The following is a 22739-nucleotide window of genomic DNA, read 5'->3' on the forward strand; positions in this document are numbered from 1 at the left end:
AACAAAAAAAAAAAGACATCAAATTTTTCAGGCAGAGTAAGGGTTGTAAATGAAAGTTAGTGATTAGAAAAAGTGCTACCAGGGCTGGCGCCACCATGAAGGTGAATTAGGCATTACCCGAGGGCACAGATCATAAGGGGGCAGGGGGATTAGCTACCAAAAAGTCGGTTGGTGCAGTAATACACTTGGCCTAGGACGCAAAATAACTAACCTAACCAGTAGGATAGGACAGAAGACAGCAGAATAGTCTTAGAAAGCTTAATCCAGACATGGCATTGGTGAATATAACCTCCAAATACCTCACTAAATGGGCTAATTGGGTACAAATCCATAAACCGTACTGGGCAGTGGAAAATGAAGGTCAAAATAGACTGTTGGGAAAGCCTCAAAGCCAAAAGGCGTGTTGGCACAGATATGACATCTACTCTGTGCCAAGAAAATGCCTCCACGCTCCACCGAAAGATGGAAAATGCAAGTGTGAAAGACCCTACTGAAGTTGTATTTTTACCCAATGGCATCTCCTCAGCTCTATGTATTTATTGTACTGCAACGTATATTAGACGTGAAAGCAGCATTTTAAAGCAAGCTAAACACTGTATATCCTCTCTTTTGTACCATATTTCTCTTATCTCAGAATCTCCGCCAATGGTTACTGGAAATGGATATGCAGAGGTTCAATAGTATGAGCTGCAATTCTAAAATGAACATTTGTCCAAGGAACACGTGACCCTGCTGGATACACCTGATGTGTACAAACGGGTTGAAATATAAAAACCGGCAGTTATACTGGCAACATTGGGACTCGCGTGTTAATGTTTGAACCAAGCAGGTCTTATTTTATTATTTGAAATAAAAAGGCTTCGCATTCCCTCACCTAAAAGAAGAGTGAAGTGTGTTTCTTCCACACTGTTTATATGTCTGGTAGATCCTGCTTTGACCAGTAAGGTTTCCATCATGGCAGTAACTATTAAGAGATGGTTGCCTGGGTGATTTGATTTTTGCCATATTCCCTAACTTATGGTGTATGCAGCAGAACTCGATTTCAGGCCTACTATCTTTTCTGTTGTTCCAACATCCTGCTGCAGTTTAGGTTTTGAATGAGCAGATGCATTGCCATACCAGACAGTTATTGTAATGGAATCACGTTATTAGACAATTACCACATACAAGAAACTGAACTTGGTGGTCACTTACACCGACACAATAAATGCATACAAAGAACACAGGCATAGAAGGAATAGAAGTAAAAGATTATTGCTATTAAATACCAGCAGTTATTAACACAATACCTAGTGAACTCTGTAACACAACTGACTGCTGGAAATGGATGAAAGGTTAAGAAGATTCACTGCCTGCTTTCATGCCATGTGCTTTTAACCTTCAGCACCCTGTAAAGTGTCCCAGAACGGAGGGCTTAACAGATTTGACATCCAGGATGGAAAGGATCAGCAATAATCTCGCGTGCAAGGTTCCTGGACCTGGCGTTATACGGATTTTGGGGTCTGGACAAATCTCAGGCAATTGCCTTCTCTGCTGACCGAATGATATTTTGAAGTTTGCACTTTTACTCAGCAGTGGTTGTTCTCAGCTAAACAATTAAGGAGGATGCAAGAATGGAGTGGACTGCAGCAAGGAGAGCTGGACTAACAATGGTCTCCGGCACTTTACATTTCTTTATTTCTTTCGGGGCAGATGTCGACTTTTGCTGAAATTCAGGGGTAGAAGGCGTTAATCAGCTGTAACTTGCCATTACGTTTTAGTTGGACCCACTCTGTTAGAAGGAAAAGTTCACTTCATTGCTTTGACCTCGATTCCCTGCACGTGAGAAGAGTAGCAAAGAGCAAACAGCCTCTAAACCGGCATCGACCAAAACAAAATACTTGGAGGACGAGGTTTTGAGATTATCACTGAATCAGACTCTGATTTTGATGCAAATGATCTGGAGATGGATAACAAAAAGGGGTACCAGCATCAGCTGATCGGTCCCCAGCTCATCGTGGTGCTGAACACGTTCATGTAGCTGATGCACCTTCAGCAATGTTCACCTGGGAGGACCACTGCTTGCAATGACAGACTGCGTCTCACTGCGACTGCCCCCACTGCCCACCGTGCATCCCTGCGGACCGTTGAGCCACGCCCATCCCCAATAACCCCGACAGGTGCACACTGCAGCAGACGGTTTCACGTTGATTTATGTGTGAAACCCTCACTTTGCGTGCTTTTCAGAAAACTTGGGGAAAAAAATATTCTACAATTAAAAAGTTAAAAAGATTGTATGTTTAGCCTTCATCTGAGATTCTGACTCCATTTTTAAACCACAGTTGTTTATGGGAGGCCTTCTCCTGAAGTTTCCGATCATTTCAATAGCCGTCTCAGTACAGTATTCAGGACAGGAAACCAGCTGCTCGAATGGTCTTATATCAGCAGAATCGTCACCATCAAGAACAGGACAAATAATCCAGGAGTTTTATCAGCAAAGAGCTTCACCGAGTGCTGCTGTCATTTGTGTAAAAACTGAAAACACAACTTGGTAACCTGCAGAACTGTAGTGTCCCTAACCCTAACTCTGATGTGTCAGATATTTTAATTGGTATTTTAATCTCATTTCAGACTATGAATAATAGTGGTGCCAAGAACTGAAATCATTTCATCTGTAAAAGTGAGAATTCTGTGAGGATATGCAGTACACCTAAACTTTGATACATTATGTGCCTAAATTCAATAATAACCAAGTCAAGTCAAGTTGGAGATCATGTACTGGTACAGCACATTGCCGCACCCACTACACGATGAAACAACTCGGGATCCCAGTTGGCAAGCCCCCTGGCAGACACATGGTCCAGTCCCTCCCTCCGGAAATGACCCTCTATCTGCCGCAGCCCGGTGTTATGTGGGCGACCCCTTGGCCTGGTCCAGCCACTCGGGTCCCCAACAATGAGGATCCTACAAGCTGATCACCCTCAGGGAAACGCGCCACATGGCCGTAGTGCCATAGCTAACACTCCCTCACAATGCAGGTTATGTGCCCCATTCAGAACTCCATGAGCAACACAAAGTCAAACCAATGGTTCCCACGGATTTCCCAGAGAGAGAGTACCAAAGGAGTCCAGCCTTCGTCTCAGGTCACTGGATAACGTCCATATCTCACAAACAGGAAGCACCAGGACTCTAAAGACTTGGACCTTCGTCCTTTTGCACAGATTGGGAGCGCCACACACCCCTTTCCAGCGACCTCATGTCCCCCCCATGCTCTCCCAATCCGTCTACTGACTTCATAGAAAGAGTCACCAGAGACATGAATGTCACCGCCAAGGTAAGTAAACCTCTCAAAGATGAGGTCAACACTCAGACAGACACACTGCTGATGGCTGTGCCCAAGTGGACATTAAAGGCCTGGATGTTGGTTTTTTTAATCAGGACACTCACAAGCCCAGACACTCGGACTCCTCACTCAGACTCTCGAGTGCCCCGATCAGAGCCTCCATTAAGCAGCTCTACAATTGCATAGTTGCCCGCTCCCCATCCCCAAATCATCAAAACATTCTGTACTGATGGGGCTGCCCACAGCTCACTTCTCCTTCTAATTACATTTGAAGTCTAAAACTTTTGCAAAAGAAAAGATAAAAGTCACAGATAAAACTTAACTCCTGGTTTGATTCATTTTAATTAGTTAGGAAAAAAAGTAAGAAAAGATTCTCAAGACCCTCAGAAGCTTCGCATCAGCACAGAATTAAAGAGACAGAACAGCTTAGAAACAGACAAAGACCGCTACTCACTTTGTGCGCAGAACAGAGATGGCACTGTCTCGTCTGTCTTGCCAAAGAGCATGAAGAAAAGAGAGAGCAGCTCGGTGGAGCAGAGGAGGGCACCAATATTTTCCTTGCTGGGTTGAGTCAATAAGATCCAAGACTATCTGTAGACAGCTCCATTCTCGAAGTAGAAACTCCTACAAAGTAAAAGTGGGGGAAAAAAAGATTTACTGCTGAGAATAACCTTTTTATTGGAGCGAGGCCTAGATCGACAGATACTTTATTAATCCCCAAGGGGAAATTCACACATACTGATAAAAACAATATTAATTAAAGAGCAATAAAAAAAAGCAGTGCAAGTTAAAAAATGCAAGGTGGAGAGTGCCAGGCAGGTATAAAAGTCTATAATCTTGTGTAGTGTTAACGTTTACCCCCCAAGTTGCTTAGTGTGGGGTCTCCTCAGTCTGTCAGTGGAGCAGGACGGTGACAGCAGTCTGTCACTGAAGCTGCTTCTCTGTCTGGAGATGATCCTGTTCAGTGAATTCTCCATGATTGACAGGAGTTTGCTCAGCGCCCGTCGCTGTGCCACAGATGTCAGACTGTCCAGCTCCATGCCTACAATAGAGCCTGCCTTTCTCACCAGTTTGTCCAGGTGTGAGGCGTCCTTCTTCTTTATGCTGCCTCCCCAACACACCACCACGTAGAAGAGGGCACTCGCCACAACCGTCTGATAGAACATCTGTGGCATCTTATTGCAGATGTTGAAGGACGCCAACCTTCTAATGAAGTATAGTCGACTCTGTCCTCTCAGAGCATCAGTATTGGCAGTCCAGTCCAGTTTATCATTCAGCTGCACTCCCAGGGATTTATAGGTATTTCTCTATATATATATATATATATATACAAAATGTTTTCCATTCTGATCCTTCAGTTTAATTGTTGATAGCTGCAGGATTGCAATATTTTGCTTTATGGTTCACCGAAAACTGATCAACAGACTGCAACCTGAACAGATCACCCATAGAAGTGCTTAACTACAATGAAGTCTGATCACCATAATGCTAATATTTAATGGGGATTTTCAGTAACATTTAGGCAAAAATGTACATTTTGGTGGTACATATATAATTTTAAAAAAATGTTACATTAAATTGGCCTGATTATAGTAAACCTGTGTCATTATTAAAGCATTTTGTTAACGGGAGGAGAGTGAGAATGTCAATGTGAGAAGAGGAGACCCTTGGCCTTTCTATTCAGAAATCAGAGTGTTGTTAAGAGACTCCGCTCTTGCAGTCAGTTTCAGAGTGTAAAGCATCTTTCTACAAGGTATGTGTTACTTAAAATTTAAGCACTAGAAAGTATATTTTTACCTTTGATCCTTCTGTTCCATTTTTCACCTCTAAGTTGAGGAACAGCTCGATGAGCCCTGGTTGGGTTTCCACTGCCACTGTAAGAAATTCTAGAATCATCACTTTAATTCTCATGTCCTCCGTCTTGCTCTGAAGGCGTGTGAGGAAGGCGTCTCTGATTGCAGCGGCATCACTGCCCAGACAAGCATACACAGACATGGGGGCAACCTGCCAATAAAAAAAAAAAGAAAAAAAGAAAAGGAAAAACAGAAATTTGTTTAACAAACCTAATTACTCATAAAGTCAGTATAATTAACAATATACACAGTTTAAAAACATATTGTAGTTTTTGGAAAAAGTGTGTATTAATCAAACATGTTTTATTTTAAAATACATGTCCACAGTCCCATATGCAAATTTCTGAAATTTGTAATCTGAACTGTGCTAAGCATGTCCATTGGGCACTCATGTCTTGTGATGAGCAAACACAAACCTGCATGTCAAGTCCTTGTCTATTTATGCACAATTCAGCAAGAACAGAGTGCAACTGTGAACTTTATAAGTCATGATGTCACTTCAGGAAGCCAACCTCTATACATGAGTTTATGTCTTTTAAAAGATGCAAAGGTTAAAGTCACATGAAAACCTGTCTCGATGCAAGCGCAATGGACATCTTGGACAGGGAGGAACGCTGGTTTGAGCGAGGAGTCAAGGAGGCCATTTACGTGAAAAAGGAACGACCATCTCTGAACCGAGGAGGGGGCCTAAGAGTACATCTTTCACCCTCTTACAATGCGCTGATCGCTGCCATTCCCCCAACTCTCTGTGAATGGTACTCATGGCCAATGATCAATGGACTATTTGCATATCATTGATCACACGGCCCATTGTTAGTCAAAGGTGCTAGTTGCAGTCGTTATGCAAAGGTACTGTTTATAAGGTTGGAGATGCCAACCTGCCGTCAACTGAGACTGAGGAAGTCACTTGGATGAGTGATGTAACGTATCTCCTGCGGCAAAAACTGTGATGTCCAGATGAACTGAACCAACTTTCTAGAATCACATGAAAACCACGATCTCCTCAGATGTGTTGCCTGTGTTGCTGGCTTCCAGCCTCAGACATGCATTGGCACAATGAATCTAAAGGGACCTGCAACAAAATGCAGGCAGCCTGAAATTTTAGGAAATTATATTTTATGCAGGTTTCGGTGCAGTCCGAAATTAAAAAAAAGGTGGGCATTAATAGAAAAAACCACAACCCATTGTTACTGTGACACATTCCCTTTTACGCTTCTGATGCAGTAGCAACAGCCAAGTCATAGTTAACACTGAAAGCCATGTGCGACTGCTAACAGCACCTACTGAACAGAAAGGGGAAAGGACCACCATTTACTCACTTCTCCAACAGGAAAGCCAGGCACTTTGCCAGGCACTCCCGAGACTCATTATAGAAACATATTACTTGATATTTCGAGGCTAAACTATCCATCCATTATCCAGCCCGTAAATATCCTAATTACAGGGTCATGGGGGTCTGCTGGAGCCAAACCCAGCCAACACAGGGGCACAAGGCAGGAAACAAACCCCGTGCAGGACTGCAGCCCACAGCAGGAGGCAAAACTAGATACAGTAATCCCTCCTCGATCGCGGGGGTTGCGTTCCAGATACATAGGTGAAAATCCGCGAAATAGAAACCATATGTTTGTATGGTTATTTTTGTATATTTTAAGCCCTTATAAACTCTCCCACACTGTTAACATTATTAGAGCCCTCTAGACATGAAATAACACCCTTTAGTCAAACGTTTAAACTGTGCTGCATGACAAGACTGAGATGGCAGTTCTTTCTCACAATTAAAAGAATGCAAACATATCTTATGTTCAAAGGAGCACCGTGAAGAGCAGATAATGTCAGAGAGAGCGCTAAGAAAAGCAAACAATCAAAAATCAATACCTGCTTTTAAGTATAGAGAAGCACCGCGATAAAGCGGCATTTTGTAGAGGAGCGTCCTATCTTCTAGGCAAACAGCCACTGTGTAAACAGCCCCCTCTGCTCACACCCCCTCCGTCAGGCAGAGAGAATGAGAGACAGAGGGAAGCAAACAAAACAAACGCCACGCGGGAAGCATATCTTATAGCATTGAGGAGTTTTAATTAATATGTAATACATGCTCTGATTGAGTAGCTTCTAAGCCATCCGCCAATAGCGTCCCTTGTATGAAATCAACTGGGCAATCAAACTGAGGAAGCATGTAACCTAAATTAAAAGACCCATTGTCCAGAAAGCGAATCAGCTTAAAAATCCGTGATATATATTTAGATGTGCTTACATTTAAAATCCGCGATAGAGTGAAACCGCGAAAGTCAAAGCGCGATATAGCGAGGGATTACTGTACTTGGAAATATCAAATAATTGATATGCCATCTTCAGTTACTTTGGATGGGTGAGGACACTTTGTTATTACTAACTGGAAAATAAGATCACGATAAAGTGAATAAGAGAGCTACCAACCAAACTGATGCACAGCTCATGAAGTATGGCTCAGCACTGTTACGCATATGTTAATAGTAATGACATTTTCTATATCTTTTCATTATTATCTTCATATAACTTTTACAATAGCATTATGCGAGATATGTCAGCTTGGTGCACACCTTTAACAACAATGTCTGATAATGGAAAGCGACATTAAATCTCACATTTAAATGCATCCAGAAATAATTTACTTTTGCATCCAAAATAATGTAGAAGAAACGGGACTAGAACAGGGAAAACGGATTTGTTTGTAAACCAGTTTTTTTGATAAGCTTGGGATACCGTGTGGCAGTGCACAGAGTAAAGAAAGAAAACGGGACAGTGTAGTGAATAACACCACGGGCAAATCACACAAGAACAGCGAAGGATAGAGAACAGAGGCTGAGAAAAGCATGCAACGCGGCTTGAACAAAAAACTCAAGTCAAAATAATTCATTAGAGTGTCTACGTGGTGCAAAAACGGCAAACAGCAGTAAGTTACAGAGGAGGCAGAGTGGATGGCTAATGAGATGAAGACGCCGAGCCACAAGTTCAATTCAATTCAGTTTCAAATTCTGGAAGGACACAAGACGTGATTTTCTTGGAGAGATGCTCACACGTCCCACGAGAATGTGGGCGCGGTACACATACAGAGCAGGTTAGAGGTAATGGAAGTATGAAAATTTGAAAATCTCAAAAAATGGATATCGAAAAATCGCACTAGTGCAAACAAATGAAATAAATTTCACTACACAGTGAAATATCGGAACAGTGAAAAGAGATCCAATATATTTTTGGGATTTAAACTTTAAGTCGGAGGATTTAATTTGTGCTGCCAGTGAGAATTACAGGTGCTGTTCATAAAATTAGAATATCATGACATATAAATTTGATTTATTTCAGTAATTCCATTCAAAAATTGAAACTTGTATATTAGATTCATTCATTACACACACACTGATGTATTTCAAATGTTTATTTTATTTTTTTTTTAATTTTGATGATTATAACTTAACAACTAATGAAAGTCCCAAATTCAGTATCTCGGAAAATTAGAATATCAATTAAGACCAATGCAAAAAAAGAATTTTTAGAAATGTTGGCCAACTGAAAGGTATGAACATGAAAAGTATGAGCAGGTACAGCTCCTCAATATTTAGCTGGGGCTCCTTTGGCCTGGATTACTGCAGCAATGTAACGTGGCATGGAGTCGCTCAGTCTGTGGCACTGCTCAGGTGTTATGAGAGCCCATGTTGCTCTGATAGTGGCCTTCAGCTCTTCTGAATTGTTGGGTCTGGCGTATTGCATCTTCCTCTTCACAATACCTCATAGATTTTCTATGGGGTTAAGGTCAGGCGAGTTTGCTAGCCAATCAAGAACAGAGATACCATGGTCCTTAAACCAGGTACTGGTAGCTTTGGCACTTTGTGCAGGTGCCAGGTCCTGTTGGAAAATGAAATCTGCATCTCCATAAAGTTTGTCAGCAGCAGGAAGCATGAAGTGCTCTAAAACTTCCTGGTAGATGGCTGCGTTGACCTTGGACCTCAGAAAACACAATGGACCAACACCAGCAGATGACATGGCACCCCAAACCATCACGGACTGTGGAAACTTTACACTGGACCTCAAGCAACATGGATTCTGTGCCTCTCCTCTCTTCCTCCAGACTGGGACCTTGATTACCAAAGGAAATGCAAAATTGACTTTCATCAGAAAACATAACTTTGGACCACACCCGCAGCAGTCCAGTCGAGGAGCTTCTGACGCTGTCTCTTGTTCAAGAGTGGCTTGACACGAGGAATGTGACAGCCGAAACAGACGATACGTCTGTGTCTGGTGGTTCTTGAAGTACTGACTCCAGCTGCAGGCCACTCTTTGTGAATCTCCCCCACAGTTTTGTTTCACAATCCTCTCCAGGGTACAAGCGGTTATCTCTATTGCTTGTACACTTTTTTCTACCACCACATCTTGTCCTTCCCTTCGCCTCTCTATGAATGTGCTTGGACACAGAGCTCTGTGAACAACCAACCTCTTTAGCAATGACCTCTCCTTGTGCCAGGTGTCAATGGTCGTCTTTTGGACAACTGTCAAGTCAGCAGTCTTCCCCATGATTGTGTAGCCTACAGAACTAGACTGAGAGACCATTTCAAGGCTTTGGAGTTCATTAGCCGATTAGAGTGAGTGTGGCACCAGGTGTCTTCAATACTGAACCTTCTCACAATATTCTAATTTTCAGAGATACTGAATTTGGGACTTCCATTAGTTGTCAGTTCTAATCATCATTTGAAATCCATCAGTCTGTGTGGAATGAATGAATCTAAGATACAAGTTTCACTTTTTGAATGGAATTACTGAAATAAATCAACTTTGTCATGATATTCTAATTTTATGACCAGCAAGATTCCAAAAGCAGCCCGGTATGAAGTCCCATGAGATGGAGACTTTAAACATGAGATCCTTTCAAGTCACGCCCTACTACCTTCAAACAAGACCACGGTCATCTAACCTCAGTCGCGTGAGTGTTTTTGTCAGACACACTTCCTGCACTCTCAGCTCTTATAAATTTTATCAGGACAATAATTTTAAACGTTCTAGAACTCAGCCACAGGGGATGCACAAAGCAGTGTGTTTCTTCGTGCCGGTCTCAAGCCCGGATAAATGGGCAGGGTTACGTCAGGAAGGGCATCCGGTGTAAAATTTTGCCAAATCAATATGCGGACAGCAATACAAATTTCCATACCGGATCGGTCGAGCCCCGGTGTAACAATAACCGCCACCAGTACTGTTAGCCAGCAGTTGGCAGAGAATTTTGTTTCTCATGGTCTGAGAGTCCTTCAGGTGCCTTTTGGCAAACTCCAGGTGGGCTGCCATGTGCCTTTTACTAAGGAGTGGCTTCCATCTGGCCACTCTACCATACAGGCCTGATTGGTGGATCCTGCAGAGATGGTTGTCCTTCTAGAAGGTTCTCCTCTCTCCAAAGAGGACCTCTGGAGCTCTGACAGAGTGACCATCGGGTTCTTGGTCACCTCCCTGACTAAGACCCTTCTCCCCCGATCGCTCAGTTTAGATGGCCGGCCAGCTCTAGGAAGAGTCCTGGGTGGTTTTGAACTTCTTCCACTTACAGATGATGGAGGCCACGGTGCTCATTGGGACCTTCAAAGCAGCAGACATTTTTCTGTAACCTTCCCCAGATTTGTGCCTCGAGACAATCCTGTCTCGGACGTCTACAGACAATTCCTTTGACTTCATGCTTGGTTTGTGCTCTGACATGAACTGTCAACTGTGGGACCTTCTATAGACAGGTGTGTGCCTTTCAAATCATGTCCAGTCAACTGAATTGACCACAGGTGGACTCCAATTAAACATCTCAAGGATGATCAGGGGACACAGGATGCACCTGAGCTCAATTTGGAGCTTCATGGCAAAGGCTGTGAATACTTATGGACATGCGCTTTCTCAGTTTTTTTATTTTTAATAAATTTGCAAAAATCTTAAGTAAACTTTTTTCCTGTTGTCATGATGGGGTGTTGTGTGTAGAATTCTGAGAAAAAAAATGAATTTAATCCATTTTGGAATAAGGCTGTGACATAACAAAATGTGTATAAAGTGTTACTTTACTGACTCTCAATAATAAATGTGTGGGTTTGGGTCAAGATGCGGTTCTTAAAGCAATGACTCGGGTTTGGTCAGATTTCAGTTAATCAACAATTATTTGCAGGCTGCAGTTCAAGTGCAGTTTTACTGTAGCAGTTCTGTGAGGGGAGACTCCTACAGGCTTCTGCTCCCACCCAGGTACAACATATTTATTCTCTTTTATGAATGAAAACATTCCAGATGAAGACCACTGAAAACATTTAGTCAAAGGAAAGTTAAGAGACAGTCTTTAACTTGTACAAAAATATGAGAGGAGTTCCGAAACAAAGTTGTACTGTGACATTTTAGTCCATGCATTATTATATTTTTTTTCGGCTGTGACTTCTAGCCAAGGTAAGGCCTTTCTTTCCTTTAGTGATTTTGAAAAGGCCATTCATGCTTTTATAACATTGTGTTTGGACTATTGTAACTCTCTGTATGTAGGTATTGCTCAGGCATCGTTACTACGACGGCTAGTCGTCTACTGACAGGCTCTTGTAAGTGTGACCATATCTTACCAATGCTCAATTGGCTTGCAGTCCATTACAGAGTTGATTTTAAAATTGTGTTACTTGTTTTTAAATGTTTGAATGGAATGCCCCCCTCCATTACCTTTCAGAACTCCTTCACGTTTACACACCAACATCTACCAGGCAGAAGCTCTAAATGGTGCGGAGGTCTGGGCTAGAAGTCAAGGTTTTGCAGTGGTCGCTTTGGAATAGCTCACTTTATTATATTAGGTCTGCCCTGACATTGGTTACTTTTAGGTCATCATTAAAGACTTCTCTGCGGTGGGCTTGCGCCCTGCCCGGGGTTTGTTTTCTGCCTTGCGCCCTGTGTTGGCTGGGATTGGCTCCAGCAGACCCCCCGTGACCCTGTAGTTAAGATATAGTGGGGTGGATAATGGATGGATGGATTAAAGACTTCTTTCTTGTCACTGGCCTTTGACCCCATACAAGGATACACATTGTTTGTACAGTATATGTTGCTTCATGTACACCCGTATGTGTAATTGGAGCACAATGTTTATGTAAAGCTTGTCATGATTGTGGTTTTGCAATGTGTGTTGATATTTTAATTGTTTCTTTTAGCTCATCTTGTGCAGCACTTTGGTTCAGCTTAAATGGGCTTTCTATCAATAGTCTGACTGGATTAGTTCTTACATGACACAAAGAACACAACTGCAGTGAGTGCCACGAAAAAAGCGACCAGCTTTTATGGAACTACCAGCCGAGTGCACAGGGCATTACTCTACTTGAGAATATATTTTGCAAACCACATCACAATCACATCTGATTAAACACGTGTCTCAATGCTTTCCATCAAGGAATACTCGACCTGTGGAAATATTCTAGGTTTGTATCCTTTTGTAATCTGAAAAATTCTAATTTCCAAAACACTTCTGGCTCCAAAGACTGTGAACTTGTGCCTCCTTTCTAAGGTGCATTAAATAGGACACTTTTATTGTCACTGCAATGCATATAACAAAAATCAGGGTGGCAACAGTCCTCCAAAGGAATAATAAGGTGCAGAGGTGTAGTACCCAGATTTACATCAGTTTTGGACAACAGGAACACGGGAGAGACAGAGGTGAGGATTCGATTCCTGCAATTCACTTCTGAAAGTACAAGAGTCAACCTAAATCATGTAAGCAAGTTAAAAACTACAAAAAGCATAACATTTAAAATGAACCATAAAAGCAAAAATGGTACAAGGTAGATTGTTTGGCACCCTGCCTTGCGCCCTGTGCTGGCTGGGATTGGCTCCAGCACACTCCCATGGCGCTGTGTTTGGGTATAGCGGGCTGGACAATGACTGGCTGCATCACTTCATTTAACGACCTGTAAGTACGGTGAAACTGACTGTAAATACTAATTCTAAGAATTCAGAGTTAAGAGCGTCAGTCAAAGTTATTTGAAGATTTAATACACCTCTTAATAAAACTGATAAACTTTCATTGCATTTCACAAATACTGTAAGCACAACATCAAATGGATGACCAAACTGATTTACATCTTCTTATTGTTCAAACTGGGAGATGCTTTGCTCCCTTATAATAGAATATGAGAACACACACTGCCTGGTAGTGGATTTGCAGCCTGCCAGTGGTGGCCAATTAATTCAATTTCTTTCTTTCTTCCTAAAACTACAAAAGGTTTGAGAAAAAACAAAGCAGAAAATGCACATCTAATGCCCTTCCAGAAGCACACACCATTAATATGTGGGAACTATTTACCGTTGCTAGACGTTTTAGCAGTTGGATTGCAAGGCGTGGAAGTGCTGGATCGTGCTTGTGATAGATGTACTTTGCCAAAACAGCAATTGGGTTATTACCATGGCTCCCTGAAAAAACAATCATGGTGGAATGTTAGTACAGATAAACTCATACTTTAACATGCTGGTATAACAATTAGTAACAATGATCTAACAAAGAAGAAAAAAAATCTAACAGATCTTCTCCGAGACTGGCACTATAGACAAATACTACACTAACGAAGCATTCACGCACATGTGTCATAGCACATTTGATGTAGCAGGGAATGCCGCTCTTAAATGTGTTTCTTGAAAAGCAGAACAAACATGAAGACTTTTTTCCCCGCCTGTTTGTAGAGCGCCTGACAAACCTCAAGGAAGTCTGGTCATGCTGAGGGATTATCCTCCACAAACACCCTTTGGCTCAGGTCACGTGAAGAGCTACAGTAAAAGCCAATTTGGCTGGACAGAGTCTCTAGTGAGCAGAAAAAAAGGAAATGAGAAAACACACACACACACAGACTCATGCAGCTTGAAGGAAAGCACCGGAGAGGCTGTTAAAAACACACCCTGTCAGCCATTGCCTTGGCAGCTCCCATCCCTCTGCACTCCATGACAAAGTGACAGAAGACATTTGTCATCAGCTGACAGGCTAATTAAGGGGTACCTCACTTCATAGCACCCTACCCAGCTGCTCATACATCAGTCACAGAGGGTAACTATTTCACACCCAGGTACATTAGGGCTCTCGTTTGTAACATCCCTTAATGAGCCCCTGGGTCGAACAGCTTCACTCCAGGACAGCCGATCAATAACTGCTACGACACAGTCACCCTAACCATCTCAAACGTTTTCAGTGGGTTGGGCTGCAATATAAAAGTGGTCAGCCATTAGCAGCAGCTTACTGCCCACTCTACTCTACTCTACTCTAATCTATCCAACCCTAAATGGGGCATCAGGCTACAGACCCAATTCTCCTATCCATCTATAGCCCTCTTTTACAATTAGAGAAATCAATAAATCAAGTCTGCGCCCAAATAAGAAAACCCTCTAAAGATGAGCAGGCCATCATCATCATCATCTTCATTGCTGAAAGTTTGTTTTTCTTTTCTTTTTTTTTTTTTTTACATACAAGTGCAACTTCAACTAATTAAAGTGTTCTGTCACCTATGAGCTACAATAAGAGATACGGCCATGAAATCACAAATAAAGCAAAATTGAAATGTTCAACAAGTGAAATAAAATAAACAGTTTGTACCATGTTGAGTAAGCGCCTGTTCCAAAAGAGACACGTCATCAGACGGAGGTTTCAACCGAATGACGTTGTTGGTGACAGAGAAGGCCAGCTTCACTGTCTGAATTAGCATCTGACCAGGGCCTTCTGTTCCTCCACTGCAAAATAAAAACAAGAAACGGTTTGCATGGTGTAACATTCAGGAGCGTTTGTGAACCTGGTTAGCTAGTTGGAAACGGCACTTCATTACAGCGTTATCACAATTTTTTATGTTTTCCAGTATTTCATTTTGAAAAGATACTGTATAATGGGTTCAAGTTTAGTGGGTCATATGCGGGCTTCCTTTTCATGTCATTATTGTCTGACTGCTGGTTATTAAAAAAGAAATGAGTGACTAAGTGACCTGAATTGTAAAAAATAAAAATGAAAGGAGGACAGAGCTATATCATTCAAAGTACTAAATGGTTAATAATTAAGAAAGAGGCTGTGGAGAACACTTGGTGTCACCGCAGCCCTCCGAGGTCCGGGTTTGGCATTACATCATTTATTACAAACATTTGTAAAGGAAAACAAGCCCACCACACATCAAGCATTAGTACAATATTTGCCCCCTCCGTCATGTTTTAATAAATAACTTCATAATACCAAACCTTCACACAAACTGTACAAAACGTAAAAAGGTCAGGATCCATTTCCAAACACACACAAACTCACCGAGGTGAATTCAGACCTGGATAAAAATCGGCAAGCATTTGTAACAGTACAGATTTACAAAAGTAAATAGTTTTCAGAAAACATCTCCACTTTTAACAAATAAAAGTATTTGTAAAGGAAAAGGCAACCACCCATCAAGTACAATACAGTTCAACCCAAGTTCAATGGCCTTGAGAATTTGTTTTTAACTGGGATCAAACAGATCCAGTGACTGCAAAGACTGATGAATTTTTAAGGGTAAGAAGAACTCTCGTCACTAAATTCTACTGAAGAGCAGTGCAACTGCAGAGGCCCAAACTGAAATCACACACTCCAGCACAAAACATTGGTGAGCACAGATGAAACTGAACCAAATTCTAATACAATTAACAGCCCGCATCATTAACAATATTTGACCTCAACTGTTATTGACACACACACAACTAAACACAATAAATGGAAAAATGACAAGCCACACCTAAAAATTAGGGTATCAAAAAGCTTTTAAGCACTTTAATGTGTTTTGATTGAACCAACCTGCTTGGATGTGCCGCCATGACCATGTCAATCACATCGACACCGACACCCACAATGCTAACAACTGCCTGACCAGCCTCAGTGTTGGCAAGACTGTAGACACACAGGGACTGTAAGCTCAGGTTACTAAAACAAATAAAAATACATAAAACGAGTTATGGATTTGAAATGAGACATTGCTTTTAACCATTTTCTGCCTTCATATAGCGAAGGAATAAAAACAATAAAGCTAACGGTTCAAACAACATCAGGACTCTGAATCAAATGGAAATATTATTTCAAAAACAGCAGCAAAATAAAATATGTAGAATAAAGCTTTTCCATTTTCATCTTTGCTTCACATCCATACCTTCCTTGGGTTTCTTCATCTGGACTCAGGTTTAAAATGGCATGGATCAGCTCCAATATTAAACAACCTACATGGAAACAGCAAAGTGATTCATCTCAACTCAAAAAGCTTTAGGAGATCACAGTAACATATATTGCAAAAATTAATACTTGAGTTTCCGCAGATTACTATAATGGAGTCTTTAAAGGAATACTTCATTCAAAAAATATTTTTATGTCACTAACAGCATGCATTTTGTTGTTGGTTGCCGAGAAAAATCTCAGGTTTTCATGCACAATAGAGAAAAAGAAGATTATGACACAACAAAGGTGCTGTCCAATGCCAAACAGTCTGAAAAATATTCATGTAATAAAGGATTAAAAAGAAATCTCATGTTCCTCGTATCACATAATCACTGTCTTTAATACAACTTCTTGCTCAAAACGTGCAAAATGAATGTTTTTCTTGCTAAAATATTGTTAAATAGTTACTTCTGGAATTAACAGCACTGACATAAACAGGAAGCCTAAAAGCATCATGGGAGTGACATTTAGACTTGAAGGCCTTTCATTTCGTCATCATGTATTGGTAAAGAGTCCTGTCTTCAATTTAAAAATGTGTTGGGTTCTGAGGTGGGGAAATCAGTTACTGTTTTATGATATACATTTCACTCCTAACAGGTTTCACCAAGAAGTTAAACATTCAGCTCCCTAACACAGACATGTTGGATGAGAAGAACTGGAAACTTAGAAGACAATAGCCTCACCAAAATATATCCAAGAGGCATGGAAACCGACATTAAAGTATGTACAAGACTGCATTCACGTCAGAATAACTCGTAGATACATATAATGATTTACTATTGCTGTTTTTTTCCCTCACATGCTCTGGTTCAAGGCATTTTAATTTCTCCCTATTTAAGCAGACTATTTTATTGTGTTAGTATTTTTATTTTGTGTATACGTCCTATGCCGACACAGAAGACACATCAACCTTTGAAAACATTACTGTTAATTAGCTTATGCGCCTAACTTGCAAGTGATTATTATTGATTAAATGAATGAATAACATACACAGGGGCAGCACGGTGGCACAGTGGTAGCGCTGCTGCCTCGCAGTCAGGAGTCCCAGGTTCGCTTCCCAGGTCCTCCCTGTGTGGAGTTTGCACGTTCTCCCCGTGTCTGCGTGGGTCTCCTCCGGTTTCCTCCCACAGTCCAAAGACATGCAGGCTAGGTGGATTGGCAATTCTAAATTGGCCCTAGTGTGTGCTTGGTGTGTGGGTGTGTTTGTGTGTGTCCTGCGGTGGGTTGGCACCCTGCCCGGGATTGGTTCGTGCCTTGTGCCCTGTGTTGGCTGGGATTGGCTCCAGCAAACCCCCGTGACCCTGTGTTCAGATTCAGCGGGGTTGGAAAATGGATAGCATACACAGAAATGACATCATCAACTCATGGTGAACTAAAAAGCATACAATAAAAAGTTCAATCAAAGACCAGATACAAAATGGACCCAAACTGATAAAACAACCAAACATAGCAATAATCCCTCTATCAAAACCAGCCTCACCTATTCGCTCTTGTACGCCATAGGAATTGTATCTCCACTTGCAATATGATGGCAGCATCTCTTTGAGAACCAAGAGCACACAGGGAATGAGTCCTTTGCTCTGTGTACTACCCAACTGACCCTGTAAAGCAGACAAAGGACAATCAAAACTAATCATCACTCACAAACCTTTGGTGATATCTTGCATCAAAGTCTACAAACGAAAAAATGAACAAGCAAATTGAAATGATAAAGGTTCTGTTAGAAATTCCACATTGGAAATAATAGGCTTCACTGTACATTTTGTTAAATGAAGCTTCCAATACACAAACAAAATGAAAAAGGAGGACACAAAAAAGAGCTTAGAGGATGAAAGAGAAGCTTACCTTAACAAGTGTTGTGACCAGGCGCAAAAAAGCAATTGTAACTGCATACTCCCCCTGAGGTTGTTCAATTAAGACAAGCAAGTTTCCATAATTTCCAGCCTTCATGCCTTCAGCTCTATAAAAAAAAAACACAGCTTAGATTTATTTTTATACCTAAAATGATAAACTTATATTTCTACTTATCCATTGTTGTGGGGTACAAAATCTGTACATTTTGGTTACTATTTCCATTTTATTTTGTTCAAGACAAGACAACAGATGAACTACATTCAGGACAAATCAAAGCAGATCTTCTTCCCAGTTATACCTCACTTTTAAAACAGCTGATCCAACAAAGAAAAGAAGACATGCTGATGGCTCCACTACTTTATAACCTGAGAAAGGATGAACATCTAATCATTTTATAGCCTGGGAAAGGAAGATCTGCCGATACCTCGGAGAACATCAAAAAAAAAAAAAAAAGTTTTATTGTTTGGGAAAACGGACAGTGAATTCATTCATCATATTGACAGCCAGCCAATCACAACATCTAACAATCACATCTTGCAAACCCCCCCAGTACAATTTTAGAATAAATATGCCTTGTCTGAGGAGTGATATAGTAAGTAAGGAAGGAGGGAGGGAGGAAGAACGACGGACAAAGACGTCACTGGTCGTCAGAAAAGCTTCACGAGCAACTACGAGTGCTAGATCACAAGCTGCCTGCGATATTCATCCTTGTCATCTGTAACTTTTTCGTAAGCTTTTTCTAAAGACTATATATCCAGACTTTTCAGTCCTATTTTATATTATTCTTTGTTCCAGTGGTGGTATTATTATTCCTGTAATAAATATCATGCTACTTTTAACTTTCTATGCTTTGTCTTAATGTCTATAGAGAGTGACTGAAGTAATAAGTTAGATTTCTTTGAGCACCCGGTGCAGCTGGAGATTTGCCATACACTCTGTGCTGCGAGGTTTACTAAGGCTGAGGGTGTGAGCTCCACCCAATAGTAGGGAACAGTACGTAAAGTAAAACATTCTTGGCTGATAAATGGCCTATAGTCAAAGATGCTGAGCCTTTGTATGTTTAAATGTATTCTTGTAGACCAAAAGTAATATTTAGGTCTGAGAGATCTGTAAAACATTGTTAATAAGCAAGTCTCATGAAGTGCTGTGTTATTCCTAAAGCACTTGTGTGGTTTAAAGTGCTAGAGGTTAACCAGGCGTGTGTGTCTCATTCATGGGGCACTGTTGTGGTTAGGGTCTGTGTGTATGCGTATAGCTATGTATGTGCGTGATAATCTTAAAGTGCAACAGTAGACCAACCTGATAACGAACCTGACGAGTACACTTACCCTTGAGAAAACAGGTAAAGGGTAAGTAGAGGGAAATACTATGATAAAACACCCATTAAAGAAAGCAGTGCATTAGACCAACTGGCCATCACAATTTGTAAAAACGATTGACGATGACCTTCTTATAAATTGTGCATCAAAAATTAGGACATTGATTAGGATATCTCAAATATTCCTCTACAGCACTGCTTCTCCACAAATGGCAGTCAAATGTTCTGAAAAGTGCCATTTATATCATTAAGATGCTCAAGTACTTATATAATCATCTATTTATTTATTGCAATAAGGCTGCTGCATAACCAGAACACCTTCAAATGAACTTCCCAAGTGTCAGGGCCACAGAAGCTGATCCCTGCAAAAAGATGAACAAGTCGATCTAATATACCAGATAAAAATGTTTTCATTTCTACCCTACAAGAAGAAAAGCAACTATTTCACATTTGTAAGTGTTAGGGGTGCAAATGTAAAAATGCATGAACAATACTTGGGGGGGCCCCCAAACCTTTACAAGTGTTTCAATTTGAACTGGAATCGTACTGGAAATAACATTCACAATTCGTAAAATTGTAACAGCACTGACAAACTGCACCCACCAGAGATGAGCCTCTCAATTACCAGCAGCAGGTGTGCCTAGTCTGCAAAAGCGACAGTTCCTTTTAAGGATAGCAAAACACCTAAAAGAGCCTTGTGCAAAACAAGAGAATCCATTCTAGCACGTGATGCCAGTGCTATATTGGTGTCAGAAGCGGGAGCAGAAAACCTACAGTGCAACTTAGCAAATCGCAGAGTGCCATGAAGACCTAAAAGGAATTTACTTGACTCTTTAAAAGGAGTTCCTGGAGAGTTCTGAAGCTGTGATTTTGGATCTGGAGTGCTGCTTGCAACATCTGAGCAGGGAGGAGGACAGCCGAGAGACTGCCTCCTCTGCAGCTCCACCACCGCTTCTCCAACAGCTGCAGTCCATGGTTATGGGTGCATGGATTCCAGTGAAGCTTCTCAAAGAGCTGAGAAAAAGTGTGCCAGAATGAGCTGCCAATGACTCCAGGTGAGCTGTGTGAGGCAGGGCCAGTGGTAGGACTGCACAAGCAGAGGGCGAGGCAGATTGCAGGGCCTTTATAGCAGCACTGGAGGGAGAGTCTCAAAGCTGAGATCCGAACCTGAAATGCTGTTTGTAGTGTCAGTTCAGAGAATGAAAACAGCCAACAGATTGGAACATCAGCCGCTCTAAGCAACGACGTTCACCAGCTCAGCTAAAATCGACAGATCACTGGACAGAAGCACAGTCTTTAACACCTCTGCTGCACCGCCTCACAATTTATTTATTTTTTTTAAACCAAAAAATTTTAAATACTAAAGGTAAAATATGCACTTACACTAACAAATACTAAATAATACTAATATTTCTATATGATTTTATGTGATACAAATCACTTTCAGTATTTTTTATATATATTTTTGCCTAGCACATTTTCTCTGAGTTGCTGGGATCTTTCTGCAAGCTCCAAAAATATTCCAATTTAATTGTTCACAGCCAACTTGCAAAAAAATGAAACCACAAATGGCACATTCTCAAATGTGAAGGGGTTACTGTGTACTAGAAATTTGTGGGAAAACTTGCAAATACATTTAATAAACGTGTGCCCTCAAGGAATATACCAATCTTGGCATGCAAAGGGAAATGCACTTTTTGTTGGTGTATTAATATCTTAAAAGTACCGTCTTTGTGTAAAGACTCCTATGTGAACTGTGCATTATAAGTGAGCCAACCTCTTTAAGAAAAATAAGTGGAGTCCAACCTGACCGATCATTCATTCCAGAACTGGCCACCTTACCTGTACGTCTGCATTGGATTAAGTGATCTTGAGATTTGAAATGGGGGTTTGGAGTTAAAGGAAGAAGCCGAGTCTCGTCCTGAGTTTGATCAGCAACGCCATGAGTGAAAGAGAAAGAAGCTGCGCTTTCATTAGTTCAAGCCAAAGAAGTGAACACTTGCTATCAATACTAGCTGAGTGTAGTATTTAAATGCATAAAAGTGCCATTTGTGTTTACACAATCGAGCATTAAAACATTTGTTCATTAGTGTAAAAAAAACAAGAGCATAAACCATCTGAGTTTTTAAAATTATAATGTAACATTGGTTTTCAGCCATACTGAAATCCTCCCACATCTTAATTAAGTGACAAGCTCCACTGCAGCCTGCCACATAATGGGTGACAGTTTTAAACTTGTCAAAGGGATTGTACATAATGTGGTGCACTAAACTGCATAGTAAGGTTTTGTGTTTTCCCTTCATTCATAGTGTTTGTCCTTATTTGCCACATTTGCATTTCATTCATTCTATTTTTTTTTATATAAAATGTAATATCTTTCCGGTAAATAAAAGGCGCATTATTAGCCGAGCATATTTAGCTCTGCGCATTTGTCGCTATGCTCTTGCCCTGCGTGCTTTTCTTGTGCCACACACAACAGGGTGCTCCCCGAGGACTTTGTGCTTCTATACCACTTCTTTCTGCTCCACTTTTCTTCACTTGTAGAAACAGCTCCCAGTCTTGACAAGCTTCAAACACTAAGTCTCGCTCTCTCTTAAATTCACCCTGGCGTCAAGCTGGACAGCCCCCTAAGCAACAAGTACCCCTGAATTTAAGGCAGCCAATGACACACACTGCATCTTGAAAGTCGTAATCCTGACTAATGCTACACTAAGGTGGATGGAGTTGGGGTGGTGTTACTGTAAATGACTGGCTGAAATTTGGGACTTTTTTTTATTTTCAAACAACTCACAGTGGATCTGAACGTTAGTATTTTTTACATCTATACGTGTTGTTAAATGAATGTGGTAATTGCAATAAGGAACATGCACTAAAAATGGGACTATGGGCCATACACTGTGTGCTGTACATTTGACTTTAACATAATAAAGTGACAATACTTAAACAACTGGTACACCAAAGAGGGGAAGATGGGACTTATACACACGAGACAGCCAGCACCACTAAACACTCGTCTTTACACCAGTGTAAGAGAAAGTAGTATAGATACACCGCATAGAAGGAGGAAGATCATTGTAGGCTTCACTGACTGAGCACCACTGATGCTCTGCAGTCACAAAAGCAGACAAAATCAATTCGACTAAATGAAAAAGCTTGGATGATAATTACTTCATCATGTCACACTGCATTAAATAA

The 22739-nt window shown here is 41.1% G+C and overlaps 1 protein-coding gene across 1 annotated transcript in view; it reads right to left on the reverse strand.

Moving 5' to 3' along the window:
• Positions 1-22739, reverse strand: part of nup188 (nucleoporin 188) — a 116259-nt gene that overhangs the window by 35026 nt on the left and 58494 nt on the right. Inside the window, exons 20-27 of the mRNA XM_039762583.1 lie at positions 18218-18332; positions 17853-17973; positions 16311-16377; positions 15962-16087; positions 14756-14889; positions 13481-13587; positions 5120-5326; positions 3777-3946 (exon numbers count right to left, since the gene is read on the reverse strand). Coding sequence (XP_039618517.1) covers positions 3777-3946; positions 5120-5326; positions 13481-13587; positions 14756-14889; positions 15962-16087; positions 16311-16377; positions 17853-17973; positions 18218-18332 — 1047 coding nt within the window. The remainder of the gene's footprint in view (positions 1-3776; positions 3947-5119; positions 5327-13480; positions 13588-14755; positions 14890-15961; positions 16088-16310; positions 16378-17852; positions 17974-18217; positions 18333-22739) is intronic.

This window comes from Polypterus senegalus, chromosome 9 (assembly GCF_016835505.1).
Source record: "Polypterus senegalus isolate Bchr_013 chromosome 9, ASM1683550v1, whole genome shotgun sequence".
Classification (NCBI taxonomy): Eukaryota; Metazoa; Chordata; class Cladistia; order Polypteriformes; family Polypteridae; genus Polypterus; species Polypterus senegalus.